General features: G+C 37.6%; 1 protein-coding gene across 2 annotated transcripts in view; it reads right to left on the bottom strand.

Annotated features, from left to right (window-relative positions):
- Nucleotides 1-19,345, bottom strand: part of nalcn (sodium leak channel, non-selective) — a 109,017-nt gene that overhangs the window by 43,298 nt on the left and 46,374 nt on the right. For both annotated transcript variants that reach the window (XM_065251777.1, XM_065251778.1), the window contains one exon: nt 135-271. In XM_065251777.1, the coding sequence (XP_065107849.1) occupies nt 135-271 (137 nt within the window). The remainder of the gene's footprint in view (nt 1-134; nt 272-19,345) is intronic.

Below are 19,345 nucleotides of genomic sequence, written 5' to 3'. Positions count from 1 at the left end.
AGCTACAAAAATGTACGGTATGCGGAAAACAATGTGTTTTTTTTACCATAATCCATGCGAAAACATTGTATTATACCAAATACATATGAAATAGGTGCACTTAAAAATAAGGGCAAGTTCAGGGCATACAGTACCTGATTTTGGGAACAGTGAAGTCTGATGGCAGCTTGGAGATTTTCACCATCTGTGGACGATTGGGGAACTTTTCAAAGATCCGTAATCGCAGAGGAAGCTTCTCTTTAGTGTCAGCGTTAGCCTCACTTTGTTTCAGCTGTGGAGAGAAGTCACACGTAAAACAAAATGACTTGTTTAGGGACTCAATCCCTAAACACACAACCCTCAAACGTTTGGTGGAGGGCCTAAAACTGACATAAATTTCTATCTGTGCTTGTTCTCTCGTACCCCTTTTGGAAACTGGTCTTCAACTAGAATTCAAATGCATAGACGCAGTACTTTAAATTCAGTTCCTCACTCGTGATGGGAAAGAGAGGAAGGGGTTAGCTGCACGGTGCACTGCCCTGAATTAATGTGGCCCTTTGAGGCTTAACTGACTTCATGTGTCATAACCTTTTATCTTTCCCCATGTCCATCATGCAACATAAAGGCCTCAGGTGATTAGGCCGGTTCACGCTGGTGGATCGCTTCTCGTTCTCCTGAAAGAACAGATGCATAATTCAAAGAGACTAACACAAATCTGAGATGACAGATAGATTCGTAGTCTGTAAACATTGCTATTAATATCCACACAAACCTAACAGTCTCCACAGTAATGCACAATTGCAATAATCTTGAATGTGTGTTTTAGGGATGTTATTTAACTTTTCTAGAGGAAATTGTAAATCTGTCATGGTTAACTGATGAAACTGGCTGTTGTTTTGCTATGCTGTCCAAAGATGGCAGTAGCACACAATCTCAACACAGCCTACCATCTGTTATAACACCATTGTGTGTTAGGGAAACAAACCAAAATGAGGACAGGAAGTCATTTCTATAAACGTATTCTCAGAATCAGCCGGGCAAAACCGGTCAAACAAACAGAAACATTGCGATCACAAGAGAGCAATTAATTCAATTTAATTACATATGAAAAAAAAAACGAATTGAAATTCGTTGGCTGCAGGCTTCTGTCTGGACGCCTGCAGATAAATATGATTTCTGATTAGGAGTGAGAAACGCCAAAATTAGGTTCTCTGATGATTGCTTATCATTGGAAACAAGCCGGACAAACGGGAGCTCTCAGGAAATGAGCACCATTTTGCAATGAGAAATGCTAATAACATCATTGCATTGCATTATATTGTTGTCTTATGACTCATCATTTTTATTCATCGCTGGAATCGGCCATAAAATCAGCCACTCTACAGTTCTTTCATAGAGCGTTCAGAGAGTTGCAGAGAGCAGGTCGTGTTCAGAAGCGCTACTGAAGTGATGTTGTGTGAGTGTTGATGAGAGCCTGCGGTGAGGAAGATGCCGTCAGAGCTTTGGGCAAATGCGCTCAACCTGCTCCATCAGCAGCTGTGGGGAAAACAGTGATCAGGCTGGAAAGTCCTTCTTAACAAAGTTGCAGAATGTGCAACAGCATCAAGAGACTATCTCAGCAAGAGCTTTGTTTTAACTCTCATCTCTTGCCGTAAAGGATTGTTGAGAGGTGAAATAGCTGCATACAGTGTAAAATAAATGGAGGCTGGGCGATATATTGGATATTGTAAAGATAGAATACAAAACAGAAGATTCTGAATATCAATTATTATTAAAGGATTAGTCCATTTTCTTAAAAAAAATCCAGGTAATTTACTCACCACCATGTCATCCAAAATGTTGATGTCTTTCTTTGTTCAGTCCAGAAAAGATTATGTTATTTTGAAGGAAAACATTCCAGGATTTTTCTCATTTTAATGGACTTTAACTCTTTCACCCCCATTGACGAGATATCTCGTCAATTAAGAGAAAACGCTTCCCCGCCAATGACGAGATTTTCCGTCTCTCCGCAATACCGCTATTATCCACCAGGTGGCGCCCTTCCGCAACTTTTTAAACCCGGAAGACTTGCCCTATGGCAAGCTGCTGCATGTCCGTGTCTGTTTTAAAGATCGCTCTGAATCGGATCTCTATGAAAAGTCCGTCACAAAAATGGAATTATCTCTGCTTTTTGCTCAAAATATGGTGTTTTTGCAAAAACCTACCCATATTCAAAAGCTAATTGCAAAAGAACCACTGAAGGTAGGATGAAACGTTTTTTTTTTTGTTTGAAAGCAGAGGGTCTGTTCTTTCATTTGGTATATTGTAGGTTTATATATTTAAAGAAGAACATTTTCTGGAAGGCATTAAACTTTGGTGAAAATCATGAAAAACGCTGGCGCTGACTGGCAACTTTTTTTAAAAACGCTGGCGGTGAAAGAGTTAATGGACCCCAACACTTAACCCTTAACGATCCCAAACAAGGCATAAGGGTCTTATCTAGCGAAACGATTGTCATTTTTGACAATAAAAAAAAAAAATATGAATTTTTAAACCACAACTTCTCGTCTATCTCCGATCCTTTGACACGCCAGCGCGACCTCACGTAATTGCGTAGTGACGTAGAAAGGTCACGTGTTACATATATGAAACGCACATCTGCGGACCATTTTAAACAATAAACTGAAATAAAGACATTTATTATCATTCCACATACAACAACGTTGGAACGGTCCTCTTTCTTCACGCTTGTAAACACTGGGGCGTAGTTTCGCATACATCGTCCGTGACCTCTTGACGTGATGACGTATTGCGTGAGGTCGCGCTGGCACATCACAGGACTGGAGATAGATGAGAAGTTGTGGTTTAAAAGTGCATAATTTTTCTTTTTCTTGTCAAAAATAACAATCGTTTCGCTAGATAAGACCCTTATGCCTAGTTTGGGATCATTAAGAGTCCTTTAAAACTCTGTTGAAAAAAACTGTTAAGTGTTGAGTTGAGTTAAGTGTTGGGGTCCATTAAAGTCCATTAAAATTAGAAAAATCCTGCAATGTTTTCCTCAAAAAACATAATTTCTTCTCGACTGAACAAAGAAAGACATCAACATTTTGGATGACATGGTGGTGAGTAAATTATCAGTTTTTTTATTGAAAATGGACTAATCCTTTAAACATTAGGATTAATGTGCCAACAACCACAACAATAAACAACTTCACTCCCCCTTTACATCTCACGAGTAGGGCAAAACCCAAATAATCATGATCAAAATGGCGACACAGGTGTGGAAAGAAACTATTAATTTGTCCCCAAAAGGCAGCACAATCTGTAATTTGGTTTGATTTAAAAAACTGATACTAAACAAAATATCATAGTTTGCAAAACGTGCAAGACCACAACAAACTGCACCTCATCGCCTCAAGCAGCATTTTCATTCATCTATTTAATAAGAAGTAATGCTTTGACCCAAAAAACTTTTTTATTCTAGATCCCTGTTTGCTAAAAATATTACACAATATAACAATTCTGCAATGCAGGGGCGTCACTAGACCCCTTTTAATGGGGCACGTGCCCCAGTGTAAATCTTTTGTGCCCCGGTATAAATCTCAAGTTAAAATTTTAGCGATTAACTAGTGTATTTCTTTACAAAGATATAAGGCCCTATCTTGCACCCAGCGCAATTGACTTTGTCCGTGACGCATGTATCATTCATATTTTGCACCGGCGCACAGCGGGCTTTTCCCTCCACAGACGCACGTCGGCAAACTAGGGAATGAACTTGCGCTCCCTGGGCGGTTCAGCGCAAAAAAGGAGGCGTGTTGCGGCGCAAACCATACCTGATGCTATTTTGCAGTTTCAAAAAACAATTACGCCACTGACCAAAAAAACTAGTCTAAAGTCAGTGGCGCGTTGCGCGTTGTTCATTATGCTATTTTAAGGGCGCATGCTTGACCATAATGTATAGCGTGCACAACGCTCACACAATTTGCTTATCTAATCTACACAGATGCAACAGTTATTTTTGCAAATCATAAATTGTTACAATAAAAAATATTAACACATGAGATAAGGGGAATCATAGTGGTGAGCATTGTGGTGATAGTTTTTATTTATTGTGTGGCTGCGTTAAAAACTTCTCATGCAAATAACGATTAAAATATTTTCATTATTTTGTTGTGTGGCTGTATTACGTTTATTTAATGTAAATAATAATTAAAATGTTTTCATAAGAAACCTTAATGTATATGAACTTGATTTGTAAGTGTTCTTTGGGGTTGGAACTTGCTTGCGTTTCTTGGGTCCAATTTCAAAGCCCCCAAACCCTTTCAGCGGAGTGCCCGATTTATGCTGGCAAGCTTGGGATTCCCCCATCTCCTGACATCGTTGTAGCGCTTGGCGCAACGATGGGGATGCCAGCTGATGAGACAATTGTGCTATTTCCTCTCACGCCTGTTTAACCTACGCTGATTTGGGCGGGTTTCTCCTATCCCCATACAAAACAACTTCTCTGTCTTTGACTGCTCTTACAAGAACGTCTGTCTCCTCGGCTGTGAACCGCTCCTGGCATGCGCCTCGTAAATCCGTCATAATAATAGCAACTCGCAATGGAACTTTCACCCTTGCATTTAAAGGGAATGTTGGATAGCGTTCTGATTGGTTTATTTGACGTTACGACCAAACCATACCTATGAATAATGAACCTACTTCAGACCAACCCCTTATTGATTTGCGCCTGGCGCAAGAGTTATTTCTCCCACCGGGAAAATAGCAACAGCGCCCAAGATCCGCCCACAAAGTCACTTGCTCATTGCGCTTCGCACTTGCGTTTCAGATCGTTAAAATAGGGCCCATAAGCAGCAAAAACATTTACCCAATTTACGCTTTTAAAAGCGACGCAGCAGTCGCAGTGACGTGTACATGCACAAATCCATGTCCTGGCGCGTCTTTGCGTTCATCCGCGTACAACCGCATTCAAATGTCCAGGTGACGGCACGCTATTAGTTTCGTCATGTTTTTATAAGCTAACACAAAGTACGTTTTTTAAATAATAATGATAATCTTATTTTGACTCGATCATTATTGGCTTCTGTAGGTGGCCTTCAGAAATGTTTTGTGCAAAGCAGGGAAAAGGAAGCAGAACGGAGAAATTAGTTTAAGGAAGGTAAGACAAACTACATCCTCACCCTGTCAGGTCTCAAACATTAGAGGAAAAATCTTAGGAAAACCTCTTATCAAGTCTATAGAATTGCATTGTTGCTGAGAAAATATTGTTGCTGGGTTATACTTTCTGTATTTTCAGATATGAAATTAATATTTAGTTTACTAATATTTAACTCTAGGACACTAACTTACATAAACAGTTAGCAGTAACTACTGAGATTATTTTAGTATAGCAGTCATAAAATGACTGGTTTCTTAAAATATTGTAAAAATATTCTTGTAAAATTAAGTTATTAATCATTGCTATCATTGTATAATGTAGAAAATATTTCTCTGCTGTCATTATTTCCAAACATTTATCCCATATATGCCTCTAAACATGTTAATAATGTTAGGTATGATGAAGATTATACTTAAATCTTTACAAATGTATCTTTCGCAGTACCTGTTGCAGTGTGGGTTAAGCAAAGGACATTGTATAGAAGTGTTGCACACTTCTTGCACACAGCAGGCTTTCAAAAAAAGTCAGCAAAAAATGAGGGGGCCTGTGCCCCAGTAGAGCTTTATGTCTAGCAACGCCCCTGCTGCCATGATTTTTCACTCTTTTTTGTTAGACTTATATGACTGAGCATACTGAGACATGAAAAACCAAAAGCATTTAGTTATTAAATACACACACTTTGAGACTGTCCAACCGCTTAGGCAAAATTTGAAAAGTGAAAGTGACGTAAAGGCCAATGTATGGTAACCCATACTTAAAATGTGATGCAGGGAGCAACTGGGGGAAAGGTTCCTTGCTAAAGGGCACCTCAGTCGTTGCCTGCTGGTATTAGTAATTAAACCGCCGACCTTCTAGAACAAAAGAAAAAATGTGCAAAAAAATCTAACGATTACTGTTAAAATTTTAAAAGATATTGAGATATCACATTTTATGCATATCGCCCCAGCCCCAAAGAAACGCTAGCATTATTTTCTTTAAGCTTTTAACTCTTTCCCCGCCAGCATTTTTCATGATTTTTACAAAAGTTTAATGCCTTCCAGAAAATGTTCTTTTTTAAATATATGAATACACATGCAATATATCAAATGAAAGAACAGACCCTCTGCTTTAAAAAAAAAACAAGGTTTCTTCAAAAACACAAAATGTTGAGCAAAAAGCTGAGATAATTTTTTGTGAAGAATTTTTGATAGAGTAAGAACTCTGTGCATGTTTTGAGGATTGCTCTGAATCTGATCTCTTTCATGTGAGGTGTTGCTTTAAGTTGTATTAGTTGCAGATAATAGTGGTATTGCGGATTGCCGGAAAAACTTGTCATTTTTAGGGAAGCGTTTGCTCTTAATTGACATAAAAACATTTTGATAAAAACATTGCATTTTTTTCTTTAAAACTGCTTTTAAAAATTGTTATGATGTGTACACACAGACCAAAAGCTAATTACTTATTTGCACGAGTAGATTTAAAAATTCAATGCAAAGATGCAAACATCTGCAAATTTGCACAGTACGCCCAGACGTTTTTTTGCATCAACCGTGTTTTCCCACAAATTCAAAAAATCTGCATGACACGTTGTCGCGCAAGCCAAAGAGCATGATTGGCTTTGTGAACAGCTGCGATTTCGCACCTGGGGTTTACACGGTATTTGCCTCAACCGTGTTTTTAGCGAAATTTGACAATTTGCATACACGTCACTTAAGCCAATCCATCAAGAGCATGTTTTGTTTGACATATTCAGATCAGTATCAGAACATGGCTTTATAGCGTATTGGGGACTTCCACAACAGGTACGGAGCAGCAGTAGTATTTGTCTTCATAATAGAAAAATCACGAATGAAATGTTGTTGACAATGACACTCCTCATTGTGTAAGGTTTTATTCGCGCTTGTGAGGTGAACAAAACATTTAAATCTCGAGAGGGATCTAGAGCGAGGAACATGATGCGAAATTCACCTTGCTTTTGGTGTGTACACGGCATAACATAAATAACATTATCTTCAATTTGTTTCTTTTTTAGGCTCACTAAACACCACAGCTCACAATGAATTTTCATGGTTCTCCATATGAATTTTCATGGTTCTGGCTTTTTGATGCCAGTCTAACTGTTGGACAAGCATAGCTATGATGTTCACCTGTAAAATGTACAGCAGCTAATGAAACTGGTTGGTCAGTAGGGTTTTTAAAGGGGTCATATTCAGATTTTTTTATGTAAAAAGTATTTGGCGTCCCCAGAGTGCAAAAGTGCAGTTTTATCTTAAAATACCTCAAAGGTTATTTATTATAACATGTTATGTGTCTTTTAAAATGCAAATGAGCTGATGAAATGCTGCAATGATGGTTGTTTGTTGAAATTGAAACTTGAAACTCAACTCTGCACTAAATTGCAGTGTTGTGGTAGGATAGTGCAGATTAAGCGGTGGTATTATTGTAATTGGCCTGGCTACCTACGTCACAAAACAGGCGAAATCTGAACAACCTAATTTTTAACATGTTTGCAGAGAATGGTTTACCAAAAATAAAGTTACTTGGTTTTCCTTTTTTACAATTCTAGGTTCATTGAAGCACTGGGGGCCCAGTTATCCCACACATGGAAAAGTCAGATTTTCATGCTAAGACCCCTTTAAGTGAAACATATACTGGTGAGGAGCAATACTGGTGACTGGGATCTTGATGTTTTAAATATATAGGGCCCAGTTTTAACTTTCTTAGTTATGCAAAACAAAAAAATAGCTTTAGTCATATTTCCCAGTGCTGTAATCTGGTGTGCACCGCAGCAAAACTGGATATCCTTAAATGTACATTTGTTTTAGGGCAACAACATTGTTAAGACCGCGTGTTGAAAGCGTACAGATACCCAAGGCTCCAATCAATAGTTGTTCGCTCTGTGGGGTGGCCTCAACCCTAAGCTCAGCTCGGCAGCAACCTCTGATTAGCTCTCACACAGCGACACAATGTACTGCGGAGAGAAAACAGGCTCCTTCTAACCAATACCAACACTATTTACATCCGCCAATATAAATAGCTACAGTGAAGAAGCCTGTCTGCTTGCAATTCTGCACCCCTCCACCCTTTTATTCCATACTTTGATAGCAAAAACAAGTGTTTGGATAAATCATGCAAATGCAATGAATGTTTGTTAAAGGGACACTCAATTTTTTTTTAAATATGCTCATTTTCCAGCTCCTCTAGAGTTAAACATTAGATTCTTACCGTTTTGGATTCCATTCAGCTGATCTCCAGATCTGACGGTACCTTTTTTAGCATAGCTTAGCATAATCCATTGAATCTGATTAGACCATTAGCATCGTGCTCAAAAATGACCAAAGAGTTTAAATATTTTTGCTATTTAAAACTTGACCCTTCTTATTAAGGCAATGATATTACGCAGCCCCCGAAAATAGCCCCCTTGGTAACTTTCAATAGCAGGGGACTATTTTCAGGCACTGCATAATATCATTGCGCCTGCTGCAGCCATGTTCCTGCGGCAAAGCCTTTATTATTATGCCAGAATGTGAGTATAGATCCTCGCAACTTTTAATTTTCTGTCGTTCTTAGTACACGATGTAACTACAGAAGAGTCAAGTTTTAAATAGGAAAAATATCAAAACTCTTTGATTTTTTTAAGGGCAATGCTAATGGTCTAATCAGATTCAATGGACTATGCTAAGCTATGCTAAGTGATACAACCAGACACGGAGATCGGCTGAATGAATTCCAAAACGGTAAAAATCAAATGTTTAACTCTAGGGGTGCTGGAAAATTTTCAAAAAAGTGGAATGTTCCTTTAAGGCTAATACTAAGTCATTTTGTCATTAAATACACACACTATCAGACAGTGAAAGTGACATAAAAGGCCAATGTACAGTATGGTAACCCATGCTTTAAATGTGACCTAGGAAGCACCTCAGGGAAAGGTGCACCTCAGTTGTTGCCTTCTGGTCTTGGGAATCAAACCGCTGACCTTCAGGTTATAAGCCAAACTCTCTCTCTCTCACTAGGCCACAATTGCTTCCTAAATGCAATTAATGCAAAAAAAGATGTGTTGCATGTGCATGTTTTCCAAAAGGTTGTGTACGATCAAATCAGATTTAGCATTTCTCAACAATTAAAGCTTTGGGAGCCAACAGTCTAAAATAAATGTGTTGGCCTTGACACACATTAGTGTGATCCATTCACTCCTATTCACACATTCTTTCCAATTTCAGGCTCGGGTGAACCATGGTAGGCTATTTTCCTTTCTATAAGACTACGGTTCAGATATTGACCAATAGCGGTGTCGTCTGTGGCACATTCACAAAGGCAGCCGTAATAGTCTGGCGTGCTCCCAGAGTCATGAGTGATTGGTTGCTCTACAAATCTGTATGACATTGTCCCACAAATTTACTCTACAGGCCATTAGACACATTTAGGCTCCGGTTAAGTCACCGTAAAACAGTTGAGGACTAATATATACACAGGTAATATTGTCTAATGGTGTGTGTTTACAAGTGTGACCTTCGGCTGACATAATCGCATATCGTTTTGAAAGAACCAGAATATTAGGATCAAAAGTCTTTGGTCTGAAATTGATAAGAATGTGAGCTGTCAGTTTAATCTTTACCCTCTATTTCTGTGGTTGACACTCCACTCAACTTAAGTCTGGCAATTCGCCAGTTTTGTCAGGATTTAAGTTATGACTTAGCCTAAAGATGCTAAATGTACATTAGGAACATTAATGTTACATTAGCAACAAAGTGATTTCTCTGTTTAATAGGAGTGAGTTTGTCTTTGTAATTGTTCTTGTCTTTTTATTAAAACTAAGCATTTGTTTTAAAATAAGGGGAAAATACAAAGATCTTTATTTATTTGTGTTATAACACAATGTAATCCGTCTTATTTGTTTTTAATAAAATGTATGTTTAAAGGAACACGCCCACATTTTGGGAATTTAGAAATCGATAAGTCCATACATACTAGGGATGTCAAATTATGCATTTTCCCATATTCGATGATCATTTAAATTAACGATCAATCAACCGAATAATTGTTAACAGTAAAAGTGCAATAAGCCATTACAGCAGTGGCATAAAGCCAATGACATAAAAGTGTGCGTAAAAACGCCAGCTTCCTCACGCGAATTAAAAGATTTTATTTTGTCTAAATAATATGCTAGTGGGATTGTAAAATGAGTCAATGTAGTTGGTGTTTTGATAAAAATCATAAATTTAATGAAATATAATGACTAATAGACACAGTAAACTCCGCCTCATAACAGGCACTCCGCACAGTCGCATGAAAGTCCGTGCGTCCATGACAAAATAAAAGTTCCGTTATCATCAAGTGTTATTTTTCTAGTTGTTCACCTCGCTTTCTAAGTCGTTGATACACCACTTGTTGTAATTATATCCAAGAAGCACACGAAGGGCACTTTTCCCGTCGTTACCTCAGCTTTAGACCTGCGGCGTACTTTCAGCAAAGATGCTTATATTATGAAGACTTCAACCTTCCATTAGAAAACCCGCAACAGTGTTTAGCGTGTAGCGCCTCATCCAGTCATGATGATGATCAAAGATATATGTTGCGGGCGTTCAGAGTGTAACGACAGTCAGTTACAGTTTACATTTAACAGTTTCCTGCCAGTATTTAAGTTTTTCATTTTAATCTGTTTATTAAAAACGGCTTCTGGTCTCCTTCCCTGTGTAAAGCAGCGTTAGCAGCATTGCTATGCTAATCTTGCAGGCTTCCCTGAAGAGGGTCTTTGCTTTCAGTATCCTAACTGTGTTTAGATTTTCGGCATCGGAGCCTCTCAGATCCTCTGCGGATGCCATTTTGTTGCATTAGCAGCCAGCCTTGTCTCGAATGAGGACAGAAAGCCTAAGTGTGTGTTTGGCATCGAGCATCGTTGTGATCATGGCTAGTTTAACTTCTTCGCGCTTGGTTAGTTTTTTCACCAGCTGTGTATATGCTTTGCGCAGGCGCCGGACACACGTGCTTGCTTTTTCGACAATCGTTAAGTTTTATCGATTGAATTCTTATCGAAGATCGATTAATTGTTAACATCCCTAATACATACCTTTCTCCTCTCCATGTGTGCTGTAACTCTGTCTGATGCAGCCCCCACTAGCTTAGCTTAGCACAAAGACTGGAAGTGAATGGCTCCAGCTAGCATACTATTGTTAATTTTGGCTGCAGACATGTTACAGCTTTAGTATTAAGCAGTAACAATAAAGTCTTCCTTACATGCTTCACGTTCCTTAGGTGGAAAGTCAAAAAAGATTACTGTAGATTACAAACACTCCATAGCTAATCACACGTAATATGCCTATAGCAAAAACACAACAGCAGGACGCGTGTGGACAGTCTTTGATTTTTCCTGCAGCACCCTCAGCACCCCTACTTCCCGCGGCCATGCTGGGTGACGTCAGCAAGATGGTTTTGCGGCGGAGCAAGTATTATCTCTATAAGGTGGTGATGGTGCAGTGGATAAAACACACGCATTGGTGTGAGAGACCCGGGTTCGAATCCACTGTGACACACCATTGTGTCCCTAAGCAAGACACTTAACCCCTAGTTGCTCCAGAGGCGTGGAACCTCTGACATATATAGCAATTGTAAGTCGCTTTGGATAAAAGCGTCAGCTTAATGAATAAGTAAAATAAAATGAAAGATTTAAAAAGTAGTTTTTATTCTTTGGAATAATGTGAACTGATGAATTATGCACGGTCATGCTGTAGACATCCACATCAGGTGCTGTGGTGGGGGGTGTATGTAAGATCAGAACATTGTGTACTAAGGCGGAGACTATACAGACATGAAAGGGATCTTGGCAACAGACCTGACTTTTGTAGCTAGAGGGGTCTAGTGTGCATGTTTGTGTGTATGTGTGTGACGAACTGTTTTTTTTTTTTCTTTTAAACTGAGTGTGATAATATACAAAGGTGTGTATGTGTGTGTTTGTACATCTGAGCCCCATTGCAACTGTTTGGAAGTTTCTGAGCAGGACCAGATGTGGTTTGTGCAGATGACAAACAAAACGAACAGAAAATGTCCTGCAGATCATATTTAGGGTCTCAAATAACACACTGTGTATGAGAAGAAACTTCAGATATTAGAAGCAAGTTAAACTCTATAAATGCTCCCGTATAGCTCTGTGGTGAAGCATTGCGTTAGCAGAGCATAAGGTCATGGGTTTAATCCCATGACCTTATAATAATATAAAAAATTAAAATTACATTTTATTTTAATGTTAAAATGGATACGTATGATAAAATGTTTGTACATGATGATATAATTTATAGCTCTGAACACAATTGTGTGCCAAATGCTTGGTACTGTCCATTATAGTACATACAATTTTTATATATTTTATTTTTATGGGTGGTAATAAAAAAATGAATATTTTGAAATATATGAATTAAATAATTTTGGCAAAATAATATTTACTGGTCCTCAGTAAAACAGGCTTTATTTTCTTTGTGATAGATAATTTTTCATTATTTTTACTTAAGTTTGGAATGAAGCATGATCTGGAGATTGACCCAGTGATATTGTTTAATTTATAAAAATGTTAAATCGGAGCTGTAAGCACTAGATGGCAGCGTGGTTAGACCTAACAAAAGGCTCAAGCATCAATATTCCACAATTTATTTAATATTAATACATTCTGTAGCATTGGGGTTTTTCCTGGTGGGAAATAAAATGAAGAGAATCCCATACACTTTCATTGAAGCAGGGCACTATAAGCCATTATCTTGTGACCAAACTATTACTTTGGCTCTTTTGACTACAGTACTCCACAAAGCAACCAGTGGGGACAACAATTTAGCAATGACAGCAAACAGGTTAGCAACCATTTATATTTTCATCAATTTTAGATATAACTTACATATCATTACAGCTTTACTATAATATTGTACATTTCAGAAAAAAATACTTGATTTGAACTTCACTGCAGCTCTTGACTAAAAGACCTCTTATTCAACCAGTATCAACCAACCAACTAACCATGGCGCTACCAACATATACCCCAACCTGGGGGAAAGGCCCCTAGTTGATTTCTGTCAATAAAAAGATAACAATTTCCCCTATCGGTGCTAGTCACTTCTCACTAGTATTTAACCGGATAAAAGTAATGATTTCTTGAACCACTAACAACCATCAATCATGGCCATCACAGGGGAAACGGCTCATGACCGGCCAAATGAATAGACTGCGCCAGGAGACATGGCATAAAAGGTGATGTCTAACAGCAGTCGAGCGTCACATGGGAGGCTGGCATATTTAGGTCATGATTTGTAAAACTGGGGCGTTTCCAACCCACAAAATACCACTTATTACTTTCACAAATGAATCCTGACATCCACCCAATATCTATCCCATAAAATGTTATCGTTGTGTGTTTTGAATCACCATGTCACAGTGGAATATTACATGATGGACAATATATATGTGCTGATATGCCGTAACACCACTATGACAAGTGTGATATTGCCTTTATACAACAGATAATAAAATCTCACCAAGGTATCCTCTTCCCAATCATCCTCATATACAAAGCTGAACATTAATAATTAAAGCCTAATTTCACAGCATAAATGCATTATTTTAATCAGTGCTATCAGTGTGGCCATGACAGGAACAGACAAGTCCTGACAGAGAGAAGCTCATTTACCACTTCCTCTTATCACAGACTCATCTGTAATGTTTGGATCATACTGGATATTCATTAGCTCTGCCTCCTCTTATCCTGTTGCAATTAATTGCTAATGATCCTTTATTTTGTGTGTGCATGAAGGTTCCTTCAACAATGCCTGACAAATTCAGTCTACACTTACAAAAAGATGACTTCTGTATGAAAGTACTTGGTCGGTCCCCCTCTTATGGCAGCTGGTTACGGTATATAGATATAATGTGTGTCTTTTACTGTACGTACAGGTTGCACACCACCTATTTTTGCATATACTAAAGTAATAATGAAGAAATGATTCAAAGCTTTGGCTGCAAAACTGAATGTCTTTAACCTGTGCTGTTGCACCTGAATTCTAAGATGCAGAAGTAGAAGTTTATGGAGGCGGAGTCAAAACTGTCCTAAAAGTGAGAATTCATGCCTAATCCATGTCTATTCATCAATGTCTGCTAATGCAGAAATGTCCATTCCGCATGTGTCCGTGGCTTTGAAATGTACTTTAAATAAAGACAAATCATCTGCCAGCATTGACAGATTTAAGCCATTTTCATGAATTTCATGAGGTGCAATCAGCAAACAATGACGAATGTTACCACACACAAATCAAATTGATCACCTCGTCGTGTGGTACTGTATACAGCCTTTCTTTTGTTATGTGTGCAGTGAAGTACCTGGACTTGCCTTTTTCCACACCTGTGATGGCACAGAGAGCAAACCATGTTGAAATTATTCTAAAAATAATCTTGTATGAGTCAGGATATTTGCACATGTTTGGAAAAATTGGATGAAAACAGCTTTGGTTTCTGTTTGGGGAACTTTTGACAAAATGTGAAATTCTAAGCGTAGACAACAAACAACTTGAAGATCATTTCTTATCAACTGTCTGGATTCAGTTAGTCATAATTTTAGCATAACCACCCAAAATGCACATTTTTATCAGCCAGTCCTGTTCTTTGAAGGATCACAGAGGATGAAACACTGGTGGTCCTCATATGGAGTGCTACCAAAACGATTCCAACGATTTATGAGTCAGCACCCCAAAACACCATTTCTATAAATCTCATATACTGCAATAATAGATACTTAGTTTTTAGATTAGAATGTTAATGCACAAACCTCAAATTTATGCCAAAAATGAAAATACAATGAAACACATGTTGTAAAATTAAATGAGCCAGGTAAAGCTCTAGAACAGGGGTCTCCAATCTCTTTTTTTTTTTTGAGAAAGGGCTACCACAATTGATAAAACAATCTGGAGTGCTATTTTTTATATAGTCTACACATTTTTATTTTATTTTACTTGTTGATTATATTTTATCATTGTTTAAAATGTTAACATGCAAAAAATAAGCCAAGCTACTATAAATTATATGTAATAAATAAATATAAAAATTGAGGCTAATAATAGAATGTGCTTTGGCAGGCAACTCACAGACTCTATGAGGGCAACCTAGTGCCCGCGGGCACCATGTTGGAGACCACTGCTCTAGAATAAATTAGCCTAACCCAAAAATCCACATAAAGCAGATGCTAGGTATTGAATCACTCTTGCACAGCCTTGAAGAGCAACAGCAACAAATTTAAACGACCTCTTTAAGTCCCACCAGACCTTTCTGCCAGAAGACAGTCACCTACTGTATAAAAAAAGAGCAGCGGGTGCCCTCTGTTTCTCTGTGAAACAGCTTTATTCTCTAAGGGAATAAAAAAGGGACGCGACAACTGGCTGCTTGGTTGCTTTACGAAAAGTTAATATACCACCATTGCCAGCTTTAGGAAATGTAGTTGTTCTGTGATTGTTTACAAAATATACCTTGACTTTACCGAACATGGCTGTTATTACTGAAACAAATTTTGACTTGTTTAACAAAATACAGATACTGCAGATTCATAGGTGGGGTTGGGGGGTCCAACTCCAGAGCCAATTATGAATTTGTCAGAGCTATCAATGAAATATAAATATAAGAATACATATTTTTTGTCTAATTTTAATAATTTAATAAGTAGATTGAGTAACTTTATTCTAAAATGGTTTTATTTCATTTAAACCATATTTAAAAATCATTGAATCTTTCCCCGCCATTGACAAGTTATCTTGTCAATTAAGAGAAAACATTTGCATAAAAAACATGTTTTTGAAGAATTTGTATGTCAATCTGCAATACCGTGACTAGATTATCACTTACCCAATTTATGAAAAAAAAAACTGAAGCCAAAACGTTATTTACTAATTTTAAACTCTATGTTTTGATAATTGGTCTGAATCTAATCTCTAACAAAATTCCTTCACAAAAATGCAATTATTTAATTTAATTTTAAAGAAAAATCCCATATTTAACAGTTTATAAGCAGAGAAAAAATATAAATAGAACGCTTTTTCCCCCATTTTGTCTGTTTGTTTGTTTGTTTGAAAGCAGAGGGTCTGTTCTTTCATTTGATATATTTATATGTTTATATATTTTTTTAAAGAAAATTTCTCTGGAAGGCATTTTGTGAAACTTTTCTGAAAATCACAAAAAAATGCTGACGGGCAACTTTTCAAAAAATGGCTGGCGGGGAATAAGTTAAAAGTCGCACTTCCATGTTAATCTAAAGAATTGTAGTACCAACGCGAAACTCCGTCTATGAGCAGATACATATTTGCAATCCCAAAGATATTGCCTTCAAATTCCTTCAAAAAAAACAAGTGTCGCCTATAGACAATCACATGTCATGCAAAGTAGCTCCACCCACTGTAAAATCTTATTGGTGTAAAATTCTGGTACACATCATAGTATATTACTGAAAACATTACAAATGATTATTGCCTGTGATTGTGCAAAACTGGTATTAAAGCAAGGCTTGCAGTCAACCTCTTGTAACTTGTTCTCGTTCTTGCATTTTGCTAAACACACAAATACAAATAATAGCTCAACTATTATTTTATACTGCAGGTAAGGATAGATCAGAAGAGGCTTAATACTTATCTTGGATTGACATTGAAATACAGTCAGTAACCATTTAAAGAAACCCCATCAGCTGATCAATTCTCCAGATCGGCCAGCGCTCCACTATCAATCAAAGTGAGTTACTGTTATTGTCCCTTGAGATGTGTCACGTCTGACATTTATAGCATGAACCAAGATGAAAGAGCCAAAAATGAGTCGTAAATATGGGCAACAGACACCTCAACCTCAGATTGGTGCTGTAACAATTCGCAAATCATTAATAGGTTCAAATTGAAGGGAAATCCCACCCAAAAAATCTTTCAAATTCTGCTACAGGCAGTTTTTGAGACCACATAGATAGTTATTCCTATTCATTTATGTCATGTTATTTTTTGGATCCCAAATTTCTAATTATCCATGATGTGAGTAACGGATGAATTGTCTGATTTCAGTGTAGGGGAGGGCTATTTAAAATACAATGAATCAAACTAAGCAAAATCTTTTACTGCTTCTTTCAAGGTCAAATATAGTGCCTTGATAAATGTTCCAATTTTAGAAACCCTTCAATCCATCAGGTGGCCAGACATTTTAGTAGACAGTTACTGATTACTTTATTTTAAGGTGATGGAGGTTTTAAGGCATCAATGGAAAAACCTGTAAGAGCTGTCATAAAGCCACTGGGCGGGAAAGGCCAAAATCATGTCCGGCTGTTATTTGTTTCACATTGACGAGAACTGTTTTTGCTTCAATTAAGGTCAGTTGTTGAATCGCTCTTTATAAAAGCCACCTGTATTCTTGGAGAGCAATCGCAATCTAGTGCTCTATTTTTGGATGGCCCCCATCTGTGCCTGAAGCACCTATGAAATAGGCAATTTTACAGGTGGAACCGTGGATCAGTCAGCTGTGTCTGAGGGATAACCGATCTGGGCAGGTGAAGATGCGTGAAGCTTGACAGCTTGGTGGATTGAAAGACCACACAGCTTATGATATTTACTCTATGAGAAAAGTAAGAGATCGCACGAAACCACTAGCAATTTACACAACTTTTTTTTACAAATTTTTCTAGCAAATATAGTATGGTAACATTGTACGTTGTAAAAGTATTTACATTTAAGCATTTGATACATGTTTTGATATAAAGTAACTTATTTTATGAGTTTTGTGAAGTGATTCGTACAAAAACGAACGATTATTATAAAAAACAATAATGAACCAAGCCCCTAATCCCAATGTCATGGGGAGGAAGCAAAACATAAAAACAAAAACGTACGAACGTGGTCATACAAATTAATAGGAATAAGCCACCTCGTAAAATACTGTACATGTCGAACTACAAGAACTTTTAAAATGTATTCATGTAAATTGTGAGTAGCAACTTATTTTCTTTTGGCTCCTCTCTCTTGTTCTGAATAAAAAAAATGCAGAAATATGTTGCTGATGTGTTTGAAAAGCAAAGTGACACTATTATCCACAGTAACATTCGACCCCTAGCTGCTTTTAAAAAACAATTTCCTATTATATTTGTTCACGGCTGAAGCTTATTTGCATCTATAAAGGAGGTGCTTGTTTCTCTATGTTCGTTTGCCAGACGGGTCATGCTTCCTCAGGCTAATTATCCAATGAGTCATCATTACCTGTGCATGAAAACCTCATGAAAGAGTAAAAATGAGTAGAGAACAAGATGAAAGCTGTGTTAATTAACATAGCTTACCCTGATGAAATGCTGAGAACACACAAGAAACTTTTTAAAGGTTATAATCATGATTTTTCAGGTTTTTATGTATTATGATATAATGGTTCAGCAACCACATGACAAAACACTTAGTCATTTAGTTTTAGGGCACACTCACACTATCCAAACCAAACCGTGCTCTAGCGCAATTGTCTCCCCTCCCTACTCCTCCAGAAGAACGCACTCACACACTGTACTTTTATCGATCCGAGCCCAGGTGCGCTTTCATCATTGCATTGGGATGTGATTGTTTTGAACAAAGCAGGAAGTAAAGAATTCTCTTAACAATGGAACCCATCGTAACTTAAAGTCTTTTTTATTCAGAATCGTTTGGTGCGCGATGACACACAGCCCTTTCACATGCCTATCAAATTGCTTAGTCGCGATTTGCAATCACATTGTGCGTTCCACACCTGAGCCCAAGTCAACCGAGCTCGAGCCCACCTCTCCAAGCCAGCCAGGGCGTGATTAACCAGACCATGCCCGAGCGTTCTTAAAGGGGAAATTTCACAAGACGTTTTTAAAATGTTAAATTTTAAAATAGTTAAATCTGTTGTCTCCAAAGAAAGTATGTGAATTTCTAGCTCAATTATTATAATAAGATCCCCTTCTGACATCACAAGGGGAGTCAAATTTCAATTACCTATTTCTTCACATGCTTGCACAGAATGGTTATCAAGTTACTGGGTTGATCTTTTTTACATTTTCTAGGTTAATAGAAGCACTGGGAACCCAATTATACAGTAGCACTTAAACATGGAAAGAGTCAGATTTTTATGATATTTCCCCTTTAAACTACATCGTATTATTCAGAATAGGTCATAGGGGTTCACAGAGGATGAGCTTTAGCAAAAAGTACTATTCCACAGCAATTCTGCTATTCAAGTTGTAGGTACAAATTATTTTGTTTCTTA

Source organism: Paramisgurnus dabryanus, chromosome 15 (assembly GCF_030506205.2).
Source record: "Paramisgurnus dabryanus chromosome 15, PD_genome_1.1, whole genome shotgun sequence".
In the NCBI taxonomy this organism is placed as follows: domain Eukaryota; kingdom Metazoa; phylum Chordata; class Actinopteri; order Cypriniformes; family Cobitidae; genus Paramisgurnus; species Paramisgurnus dabryanus.
The sequence above is the reverse complement of the archived record's forward strand: the minus strand, read 5'-3'. Positions and strand labels throughout refer to the sequence as shown.